The sequence below is a fragment of the Gigantopelta aegis genome, unplaced genomic scaffold, assembly GCF_016097555.1.
Source record: "Gigantopelta aegis isolate Gae_Host unplaced genomic scaffold, Gae_host_genome ctg947_pilon_pilon:::debris, whole genome shotgun sequence".
In the NCBI taxonomy this organism is placed as follows: domain Eukaryota; kingdom Metazoa; phylum Mollusca; class Gastropoda; order Neomphalida; family Peltospiridae; genus Gigantopelta; species Gigantopelta aegis.
This window is the reverse complement of record NW_024537128.1, coordinates 16,900-29,618: the sequence shown is the minus strand read 5'-3', so window position 1 is coordinate 29,618 and position 12,719 is coordinate 16,900. Positions and strand designations below refer to the sequence as shown.

The following is a 12,719-nucleotide window of genomic DNA, read 5'->3' as shown; positions in this document are numbered from 1 at the left end:
GTTAATGTAGTTTGTTTATATATATTTAAAGGGTTAACAATAGCATATTTTCATCAGTGTGTGTATGTGTGTGTGTACATGTTATATTGATGAAACCTAAACATATCTCATGACTGTAGCTGATATTCACAAATCAGTTTTTTTCAATTCTAAAATTAAATATAACTGCAAGCGGTAATAACGCATTCCCAAGCTGTAATAGCTGTACATATCTCATGCAGACATATTTATGTTATTCAATTACAGCAATAATTACCCCTCCCCCTCAACCCACATACACGCAAACACCATCACCTAACCAGCTACCAAATTTCTATCAAATCAACCCAGAACTTAAATTACAAACAATATAGAGTTTGGCCGGGCTGCTTGTGCTCTCTTGCACAAAAATTGCCAAGTGCGGGCGGTCTCTTCTCCCACCCCAACCCCCTTTCCTGTCCTGGACAAAGGAGCCAGTGTAAGTAGTCACCTGCGCCCATGACAGTTTGCTACAACAGCATGCTCCGAGTGTGCATATTAAACCGTGTGGCCTGACTTAACCTAACCTGACCTTGATGGCTGATTATTTTTGTCTCCAGCTAAGGCTATCTGCAGCTGCATTCTGGCGATCAATTTTATTTGTTTTTGCTGGTAGTGTTTTTGTTTTATCTTGTCATGCCAATAATCCATGCTTGACGCGTGTTTCATATTTCACATGATAATAAAGTAGTAAATGATTAATCCTAACATCTAAATTTAATTTCTGTCGCCTTCATAGACTTAAAGATACAAACAGCACAAATATGTGCAATTTTCATTTGCAAAATCTCTTTGACAAATTTCAAAAATTAAAACATGTAAATTGACAGTTTATTGTGCTCTAACGGGTGGATTATAACAGTGAAAACAATATTTGTGTCAGTTAAAAACTTCTCTAGTTACACTGCTTTTTGGGTTTTAGAAATATTAAAAATTGCCTGAAACCAGCCCGGGGTCAACATTAGAAATCCCTATTCCTCCGAAAGTAGGCATCAGATTTATTAAATCTTTTGATACTCTTTTGTAAATAGGCAGTAGAAATTGAATCTACAAAATTTTTCAAGAGTTTTCACTTGTCGTACAAACAGAAATTATACATAATTTGCGATAGAGGCCAATACACATCACCTATACACACAGGTTTTTAATACAATCAATGCCCTAAAGTAACAAACTACTTACCAAATTTCAGCTAAGAGTGAGTCTGGCCCACTTAAGTCAAACCCCCTTTGATGGTGAGACATACTACTGCCAAATGCCAATGGTGTTAACAATGGGGGCATGTCGCTGGTTCAGATTGATGTTTTCGGACAAATTCAGATACACTTTAGACTTTCATGGTTGGCATGTCTGGGTTTCATGACACCCTAATGAGCATTACACTGAGGTCAACATTCAAGCCATTGACTGCAATGTTTTGGGAGGTGATCAGTTATTGTCTGGGGTGGAATCACCATGACTGCCTAAAACCATCTTCACATTGTCCAAGGGAGGTTAACAGGCCAGTACTATTGAGGCAATTTTGTCATACACATGTAGTTGTACTTGTCATGCGTCACATTAGCCAAAATTATGTTTACCAAGACAACAACACCTGTGCTCATCATAGAGGAGTAGTGATGGAATTTATGCAAAAGCAAGACATCAATACACTTCCTTGGCCAGTTCTAAGCCCCAACTTTTCTCCCATAGAACAAGTCTGGGACATCATGGGGCGACACTTCAGACAATGTGAACGTTATAACCAACCACTTTGGCCAAGTTGGGTGTTGTGCTCCAAGATGAATTGGCCAGGATCCCACAAGTAATAGATGCTTGATAAGGAGCATGTTTAGAAAATTGCTGGGGTCTCACTGGTTACTAACACCTGAAGCAAAATGTCAAATTCACCGTTTTTACCCATCAATTTGTCTTCCAGCTGGTCATGTCAAACTACCCAGACATGAACATTTCAGGCTAATGTAAACTGACTTATGATTTTGCAATAAACAGAGGATAATAAAAAATTTACCAGTTAAAGCTTGCGACAACTAAAAATTATTTCACGAGGGACATAAATTTGATAATAACTGGTACCTCAGCTATTTTTTCTCTAAAAGCCTTTTTAATCGACGCACATGCACGAAGGCTAACTTGTATAGACACAATGTAAACCACTTTACGCACTGTTTTGAGAATTGCTGTAACTTTGTAATTTAATCACGTTCATATATAATTTTCAAAAATAAACGTTCTCTTTATTCTGCTACAAAATTTATAAGGAATTGCATTAAAATGACATTTTGTTATAAATTTAACATCAAAAACAGAGAGCTGTAAACACAAACTCTTTAAACTACATGACATCATGCTGTGTGTTTGCTAAATCGTGATGACGTCATATTTTCCCTGTTATGAGTGACTTCTGTGGTAATAATTCCTAATATATAATGAACAATCTCCATTATTTAATGCTATATTTGAATATCTCCTACTTATTTTGAACAGTATAGTAGTAACTTTATTTACATCACAAGAAAAAAAAATGTCATTGTATAAAAGTCCTCTTCAAAACATTTCAGTCATTTACCGGTACATAGGTGTGGCCACATCTATGGTTTAGAGCAATTAGCCATTGGAATTTAAATATGAATATACAGGTACATGTATACAGTATAGCACATATAGTAAGCAAGATTAATTAACATATATTAATATACAAAAACTTACCAGGCACATCTTCTGAAAAATAGTTAACATTATAGGTATATTGACACTAGGTATTTTAAAAGAACTCTTCAGTATAAAGTCCAAATATCCTGGCAGGGGTCGAATTTTACACTATTCCACAAATAGTAAATTTCGAAAGGGAATAGTAAAACAATTCTTCCAATATTGCGTCATGAAAGTGAAAATAAAGCACGGAATACCGAAAATTGCCTGCGACTATTCCGCTTACGCTTTTTCTTTAGCTACATTTTTCTGCAGAACAAATCCTCGCGCTACTAAGGCGTTTCTCATGCACTTACCGGTACAAAATAAACGTCTTTTTGATTTCTGATCGAGACTAATGTTTGGAGTGAGTTCGTTTGTAATTCCAGCTAGTATGCAGTAATGCATAGACTGGTATATAAACAATTGTTCGTTACGCAATGTTGTACAGGGCGACATTAGTCTAAGCAGTCTACGAGAAAAATAAGCCCAAAAGAAGTATATGTAATCAGTCGGCAGTTATCGCTTAAGAAGTTATCGCTTGAGATAACTTCAGTATTTTTCCCTATTTTTTATGATGGATATATTCTTGTTTTTAGGTTTGATGGAACGGAATGAATAAACAAACAACTTGTGACAATGTGAATCTACCAGGCGTTGTTTTAATTTTGGACAACCATCCCGAGGTTACATATATATACAGTCAAACCTGTCCTAGCGGCCACCTGTAATCAGCGGTCACCTGCCTTAAGCGGCCACTTTTTCCCTCCCAAACAATTTATAATGCAAATGCACCTGTAATAAGCAGTTACCTGTCTAACGCGCCCAGTGGCCACCTAAATCGGTAAAATACATGTATTAAGCGGTCATATTTAATGTTTACTATTATACAAAATGGATATTTTAACAACAGATAAGGCACAGCAAATAACCGATCTTCACACCTTGAGGAATACTAGTACCCATTCAGTCCCGACATCTCTACTGTGTATCAATTAAGAAAGTATGACTATGCAAAGCATCTAATTGCCTCTGCATGGGCAGGCTACGCTTGACATTTGTAGATTCAAGTAGGAATTAAATAATTAAATAGAAAAAGAAAACAAACTTGTTGAGAACAGTTAATTTAATACATTCCAATTGCATTTTTTCTGAAGGAGATGTCATAAGTTGATTTATAGTCAACTGTGAAGCACACATCCGTTGCTTAGCAGTACAGACCGTAAAACAAGAAACAACAACAAATGTTTTATAGACTATATGTGGCAACCTGTAATCAGTGGTCACCTGTCTTAAGCAGCCACTTTTATCTACTCCCTTGTGTGACCGCTTAAAACAGGTTTGACTGTGTATATCTATATCTATATATATATCTACACACACACACACACACACACACAGAGAGACCCTAAAATCGATGGTCGCCCAACGGACTACCTTTGTAAAATTCTTAGTCGCCCTTAGCTAATTTTCAACACTGTTCTTGTCTTATCATGTTGTAACAAATACTATAAAATAACAATACAGAATATTTGCCTCAGTTGAAAATGCCCAATAGTCAGTCATCCTCTAAAGATTCTCCTACATAACTTTTTTTCCCTTTTTTTTTACTAGTAAATTTAATTATTTGGTTGATAATTTCTATGGGCATAATGTTTACATTTTTAAGCAAAGTTAATAAATAACTGTGGTGGCAAACCGCCATTATGCAACTTTAAGTTAAGTCAAAACTTACTTCTAAGCTGCAGATAATATACGTTGCTGCGTATTGTCTCTGAACTCAGTATACACCACCAGCCTATGGCATCTCTGTCTGCGACTCTGTTGATCTTCAGAGTATACTTCTTTGTGGTGGACGAGCTGCTGTCTGTTCCACTTCCACAGGATACGGAGTAATCAGATGGTAGGCTGGGACCACTAAACTCATCACATGAGTCACCATTCTGGTACAGGGAAGCAAATACATCAGTAGATGCATTGTAAAAGAATTGTACGGTATCACCAAGACCAGCAGCTTGTGTCACTGTACACGTCAAGGTAAACTGCTGATTGAACACTGCATAAGATGAAGACCCAGAAAGAGCCAGTTCTCGTGCACCTGTGAAAATTAAAAATCCTGATGTTTAATAAATCAATGTACTCTAGTGGTGTCATTAAACAGAAGGTTTTTTTATGTGTGTATTTAGTTTTTGTTTTGTTGTTTTGTTGGTTTGTTGTTGATTGGTTGTTGATTGGTTTTTGTTTGTTTTTTGGGGTAGATAGGTGGGTATTGTGTGTGTTTCATATCGTGTTCATGTCTATGCTAGAGATACAGATATTAATATTGTTTCTCCTATGTTCAAAGTAGTAAGTTATTTACTTTCAATGGTTTAGATTGCGACTACATCTTTTGTGACATTCATATAAAATGTTATGTGCCTAAAGAAATAGGAAACTATCACTGACTTTCCGATACGTGGCACTCGTACATGAAGTAATTTGAAAAAATCTATAATATATGTAAAATTACAGAAATAAATATTAAATATTCAAATGACAATTTTTTTTTTAGAATATTAAATGATGTTAATTTTCTTTTTCTTCTTTTTTACATGTAAGTAGAAATGTAATAATGCTTTTTCATGCACATTTACCTTATTTCCTCTAAAATTACGACCGTGAATTTTTTTACAACACGTCACGGTGCCAAAATACTTAAAAAACTACGACCACAGGCACATAAAAAAAACAAAAAGTTAATTAAAATTTTGACCATCCTGTTTTTTCTCTCTTTTTTAAAGTCGGCTATTAATGTGCCCACACTCAAGTCTAAGAGGTGTGTGTGTGTGTGTGTGTGTGTGTGTGTATGATGACTCATAATAATAATACATGAAAACAAAAAAATTAGAATAGTAACAAAATTAGTACCTCAATGTAGTAACATGGAATTAACACACTGTATGGTCCCAGAATGCCAGCAAGACAGTAAAACATTGTTTTCATTCAGGTTAGCTTTGGTTCTTTGATCTCCCAATATCAACCAATGTCTATTTCAAGCTGCAGGTGTGGGGCAATTTGTAATTTGTCATGACAGAAACAACTAATTTTATAAGCACAAATATTAAATATTAGTAATTTATGAATAGTTGCCATGCACATGCACACGCAAATGGCCGTGAATTAACTGCATCCGCATTGGAATGTATAGTCACGCACGTAAAATTTGCTGCTTGTGGCCAAGATGTATGCAAAGGAGGTTTCGGATGTTAAGAATACAATTTCTTACACACTCATTTCTGATGGATTGTTCAAGACATACGACTGGCTGCTCCTAGTTGATGACAAGGTCACCAGTGTCATGCAGCCAATGAAAAACAACAGGGGGAAATGTATTACACTGTGACGTATAATTAACCTGACAGTCATGTGTCTCAGTCCTTGGTTTTTTAAAAATCCAGGCGAGTGGAAAATTGCACACTTCAATATGCTAAGGCAAGTGAAAAATTGCACTCCTCCAAAATAAATCAAATAGGCAGTGTAGCTCAGATTGGATTTTGACTGATAAGTCTACAAAACTGTCTATTAAACCAGTATTTTCGGATTTATTCAACAAAGAGAAATACTGCATGGAAGCCACTCCCATGTTCTTAATGTTTAAAGTTAAAAGGACCTTCCTGTTAGCTAAATGAGCTATGAAAAGTGTTGGTTTTTGTAAATAGTGCAAATAAATATACACATTTATTTTACGTGCACCGTTTGTCCAGTGTAAAGTGCACTGTTTTTCACACTCGTCAGACTGAAATTACGTGCATTACACGAGCACGATCGCATCCGCGCACCTTAAAAACCAATGTCTGGTGTCTGTGATGCGTACGTTCGCTACAAGTGCAACGGCTGTAAATAACTTTTAGTCGGAAATTTTTTTAAAATTTGCTTAAAACCTGGGTTTTTTAGGATATGTAAGAAATAGAATAATACATTTGTGTCTATTAAGATACCATTTATCTCACAACTCGTTGTTTAAAAACATATCAACCTTTCTTTCGCTCGTTAGATGCATTTTAAAACAACTCGCATCTAAATGGCCACTCATGTATTATTCTCCATTTATATAATTATGTAAAACCACAGTGTAAATTTTAATACTTGTACAGATATCAGTGTTTTAAAAAAAATTAAAATTAATTCTGGGTGGAATTTAAAAGATTCCAAAACATTTCTGTTGCCAAATATATTGTTTCTTGTTTCTTCAAAATAAATGAATGCGTCAAATATGTATGGCCGGTGCGAGAACACCACAAATATTATTTCATCCTTCCTGCAGTGCCACAGGCCCGGGTCTAGGATTTTTATTTTATGTTTGTTTGGGGGGAGGGGGGGTCGTTGGGATGGGGTACAGCATTTACGTGTGTTTGCAGATCGGCATATTGATGTTTCTAGTAAAAAATAAATTAATAAAAATAAAAAGTGAAAGTACTTTGTAACTCAAGGGCAAAGTTTAGATCCTTACTCCGCACTCAGTATATATATATATATATATATATATATATATATATATATATATATATGTATATGTATGTATGTATGTATGTATATATGTATGTATGTATGTATATGTATGTATGTATGTATATATATAAGTATGTATGTATATATATATATGTATGTGTATGTATGTATGTATGTATGTATATATGTATATATATATATATATATATATATATATAATATATGCAGGTTTTCATTTTAAAAATTAAGGACTGACATTGCCGTTTTGGATTATGATACGGTATATTCTTTACATAAATAGCTATATTTATTTGCATATACTTGTCAGAATATGACGACTGGAGAATGAGGTAGTGGGGACCTGTATATTAATTTGACGAGAATTTGGAAGTCTACCAACATACACAAGTCTATGAGCGCGCATGCATACAAATAACAATCTAAAACTAACACATGAGAAGTTGAAAACGACACATTAAGATATAGTATTACCACAGTGCAGGTGCAAAATAATGTACAATGCAGAATACATGGGACTGAAGCAAAACAGTGTAATATAGAATAAAACAAAACAAACATTACATGAATTAAAAGCGACTGCCGATTAAGTAAGGGGCCCATACGATATAGGAACGATATCTGAAATGGTGGTTGTGGGAGAGGCACAGTTTCTAATGGGGATGGAGGGCACAAGCCAGATTATATTATTTAAAAAATTCAATATCAGGACCAAACAAAAGTATGTTTTCATCTTCAATGAGGGCATGTACATGCCCTTTCCCCCTCCCCTTCCTACAGGACTGATTGCGTCAAGCACTCAAGACTGAATACATGTGGAATACAATATTTGCATTTACAACATGCACTCATTAAACAACAACAATAATAATAATACCAAGACTTTCCAAAGGTCTTCTTTTTTTTTTGGGGGGGGGGGGGTTCCCTATTAATATTGATTCAGAAGCAAATTATGCTGCATTGTGTTAGCTGCCATAGCTAGATGAATAAATAGGCCGATAGGTTGGTTTGCTACCACCCACTGATGTGTAGCCTGCGATTAAGAAATGGCATGTGGGACTGTTTACTAAACAGTAAAGTGTGGTTCTTTCTGCAAGTATAAAATATGTCAACATTATATTAAAATTTAGAAAACAAGCCTGAATTAACATTAAGTACTGTAAATAGTGAATGCCTATACAACAGTTTGAAAATAACGGAATAGTTTGATTGCCCTCGATCGTCTGGTTTCGGTCAAATAAAAAAATTACGACCCACTAACAAATTTTAATTTGGCTGGGAAATAATTACGACTGTTGGCTTTTGAAAAATAATTTAATTGAAATGTGGTCGTAATTATAGAGGAAATAAGGTACTTAAAATTACAAATTACAGTTATTGTTTTGCAATATTTATAATTTTTAAATGTAAATCATTTAATTTTAGTGTATAAAATGACATAATCTGATAGGAATTTTGATTTTATGGAGCCTGTATTATTAACATAAATGTATTTGACATATACTACTTTTAAGTACTTACCCAGTATTAAGGAAAGTCCACTGTAAATTATTTTAATCATGGTTCATACACTTATTTACCAAGTAAATTCATGACTTTCCATGGTTTCCACTGATAATAAAATAAACAGCAATTGAAAAGTGCTTTAGACATTACATTTTTTTCTCTACAAAGGCTGCAACAGTCTAAATTAAATAAACAGTATTTTGAAAATGTGGATTTCCAAAACCAGATACAAGAAATAATTAGGACTTGCTTAACATAGGGTTTTCTTCTTCATATACCTGTACAAGTGTACTATATGTATAAAAATTACACTTATGGTTTACTAATACTTTAAAGTGTGTATATATATTAGTCCAGTAAAATTGGAACATTTTTGGTCAAACATTGGAAAAAAATAGGGGAGAGATGAAACTTGGTGGGAATGTTCATGGGACCCTATGGAATGCTATACTAAAAGTCCCCACAATGATTCCACAGACATCTAATTTAGTCAAGAGGCATCGAGGTCCATTATAGTCTGTATTAAGTTTTCTCTTTTGTCCCAGCTTACAACTATTCTGTGAACTTGTCGACGTCGACGTTGAGGCTGTAGCTTCCTCCAAATAAACATCATAACTAGCAATGACGTTCTGTTGTAGATATGTGTCATCTTCATCAACCTCATCATCAGAATTATTGTCTGACTGCACAAGCTCGTTGGGCTCTTCATAGTGTACCTCATCATCTTCTCGTTCATCAGTCTCTGGCATTTCAGAATTGCTACATCCACCACCGCAACAATGACCACAGAGTGGTGAACACTTAATACCAGCTTTTCTGCACCCGCATCCTGGCTCACAACCAGTCTTGCAGTTATATGAAATCAAATTTAAAAGAGTATCTGGGGCTGGAGACTTACGAGTAAGAGTTGGATGGAGCTGTCCATTCACTAGATTCCAACCCATTCAGTTATTGGTAAGTCACAACCTAGCCACTGTTGTACCTGAAGATAAACACGCATGGAATGTTCTTTTGCTGCTGCAGATGTTGGTGGAAGAGACGCGAGCTGGAGTTTGGACACTGCGCAACTGCTTTCGTAAAACAGTGGTATCTGTGCTTATTCAGGCATGATCTTGTCCTCGGAGCTCCATAAAGCGCCAGTAGGAACTCTTCACCAGCCGATGTCACAGAGCATTCAGATGAAGGGGGGGTCATTGAAGACATCCACACAATTTCTTAGATCCGAACGTTTCAGCAGTAGCTTGAAAGCTTTCTTCTTCCCTTGTCTAAAAAGGGCAGAAGTAGTATCGCAACCTGTCATCGCATGCAGAAAGAACAGATTGCAACAGAATCCCACTAGTAGACAGCGCTGGACATGTCTGATATCATACACCTTGTTAGAGATTGTTCCGCTCCCAGGTTTAAAGAAGTACAGGCAATCGTCTGGTTGAGCAAGTTGAGTCAGCAAAATAAGTAAATCAATATCGGTGCCTACAACTATGACAACTTTATGATGCGAGTTCTATTGCAGTACGAACTATCATTGTATCAGCATCTGCCGCCGCCTTTTTTTACTCGTATACCAGCTTGCTCTAATTGCACTGTCAAACGCTCAATCAACCTGTTCTTGTTCCCTCCATTTGTCAAGAATCGATCTTGTCTAATGGTGATAGGCATGTCATCAGTGAACAATATCTCTGCAGGCTGGAGCTTTTTGGCTCTTCGATTCTGCTCTACAGTCTTTGTGCTATGAGCATCACTGTAGCCATCAAAAATTACATAGCTGGTTGTACCAAAGGGCCTTTGTACATAAGATACATATGTGCTGTATAAGTCACTGTATGACCCATTTTGTGGCCAATATACCACCCGTCGCAGCAGATAACCTCCATCTACTATGGACATGCCATCTTTGGGATATGTCTGTTCACGGACTACGTATGAATCTATAACATGGCACATGACAGCTTTCTCTGATATTTCATCAAACAATGAGAGGGGTCGAGGGGCTAGCTCATACTCAAGACATGAAGCGAAGTCCTCATCTGATTTTATTACGCTAGTCTCGAGAATATGTTTTTCGGCAGGCCACGTGCACACAGATTTTAGTCCTTCCAATTTACCAGTTATTTCATCTTTTCGTTGCAAACTACTGTTAATTATAGTATCTAGACCCCTTGTCACAGTCACTGTGGGTCCTTCCAACAGTTTCATTCTACACAGCAAACATTCTTTAGCATCCATAATTGCTCTGAACCTTGTACTTTTCAGTAGTCACTCAGTACTTTACCATGTTCAGAGACCACGTAGTGGTATGACGTCATTTCCTTGGGGACTTTTAGTATGTTGTTTCTGATAGTCATACGAAGGTATCTGCCAAGTTTCATCTCTCCCCTATTTTTTTTCCAATCAAAAGTCCCTAATTTACTGGACTACAGTACACGAACCAACCAAAGTGGCAATATCGGCAATCGGCTCGGCTCGGCGGTTTTGGCGGTCTTAAAAAAAAAAAAAAATGTTTCCAAAAACTTCCATCAGCTGTGGAAGAATTCATTATATATGATGGGGATCAGTTTGACTTTTCGATGTGCCACAGATTTAAAAAAAAAAAGAAAAAAAAAAAAAAATGGGGAGGGGGGTAGTTTGAGGGACGGATGTTTAAAACCAAATTGGCCATCAGACTATTTTGTTCCACACCAGTAACAACTTGCTGCGATTCTACAAATTCGCACCGGTCACTTTGCTGCGAATCTGTGACCTCTTTATCTGTCGGTCGTTGTCAACTGCCGATATGTTATAAATTTAATTTAAAAAATAAAAAATAAAAAAAATAAAAAATAAATAAAAAAACCCACCTTTTATGACGCAGCGTTGACATATTTTTCAAAAGCAGAATTATTAAATATTATCCTAAAACTTATGATATTGATACATTCCGATTGGCATCTTAAATCATTCACTCTATACTGACTCTAATAAATTTTAAAACCACACATGATGTAATTTAACTGACCGGAAACCCTTGTAGATAGCTGAAAAAGGAAAACTATTAGTAGTAATAAAGGAAAAGGAGCGTCACTGCATGTGTCCGGGGGGTGGGGTGGGGTGGGGGTAGGGTATTGCAGTTTCGAGAGAAAAGAAGTGAAATCGACAAATAAATGTGCACGTGGCTTGCCTACGTGACGTTTGTAACAAGCGGCTAACAAAAACTTCATTTTATTTGTATTATTATTACATGTATTATTATTTAGGTTGTTTTTTAACATTTGTTTCTTTTTCTGTTTTTGCCAATGCAGGTGCGTATGAAATAATGTTAGCATGGGGGGGGGGGTCTAGACTGGCGAGCTACGTTTATGGGGTGGGGGTTACAAAACAATATACACAGGCGCATGTGCAGAAAATTGAGTACGGGTGTCTAGACTGGTGGGCAATGTCAGGTCATGCTTTGCAAAAAAAATTTTTTTTTAAAGAAAATTCGGGAAGGGGGAGGAGTGTAGACCCTGAAGCACACGCGCCTTCAATATCACTATGTTTGCGGCTGAATTTACCAACGGCCCAAACGATCGCGGGTCTGCAAGCTGCTTTGTTAATAGATGTCCAAAAGGAACTTGAGGCTGTTTTTATTGTGGATATATTCCCTCTAGCCCCCATTTACATTTTCTTCACTATCTGTACCAATATCATTATACATGTATGTTTACCGCCGATTTGACAACCGATCGTTAGTCGTTTCGTCTGCGAACTGCTTTGTTAATATAAAAATGCGTTAGGAGTGATTTTCGATAGGAACTTTGGTATGCAGGCACGTGGTAACAATATCCGGGTGTGGGGATTTGGAGCACAATCTGTACTGGAGGGGGCTCAGTCTCTAGTGGGGGAAGGGACACAAGGCAATTTAAAAAAAACCCCAAAAAAACAACACCCGTACATATTCATCCACAAGTCGGAAAAATGTGTGCTACACGTGCCTGGAAGAGGTTTTATATGGGGATGTTGTTGCTGCAAATGTGTTATATTTA

The 12,719-nt window shown here is 36.4% G+C and overlaps 1 protein-coding gene across 1 annotated transcript in view; it reads right to left on the bottom strand.

The window, feature by feature from the left end:
• The window catches only part of LOC121367147, a 145,126-nt gene extending 135,656 nt beyond the window's left edge, over positions 1-9,470 (bottom strand). The window contains exons 1-3 of the mRNA XM_041491288.1: positions 9,272-9,470; positions 4,445-4,807; positions 2,728-2,739 (exon numbers count right to left, since the gene is read on the bottom strand). Of these exons, the coding sequence (XP_041347222.1) occupies positions 2,728-2,739; positions 4,445-4,807; positions 9,272-9,470 (574 nt within the window). The remainder of the gene's footprint in view (positions 1-2,727; positions 2,740-4,444; positions 4,808-9,271) is intronic.
• Positions 9,471-12,719: the final 3,249 nt, after the last annotated feature.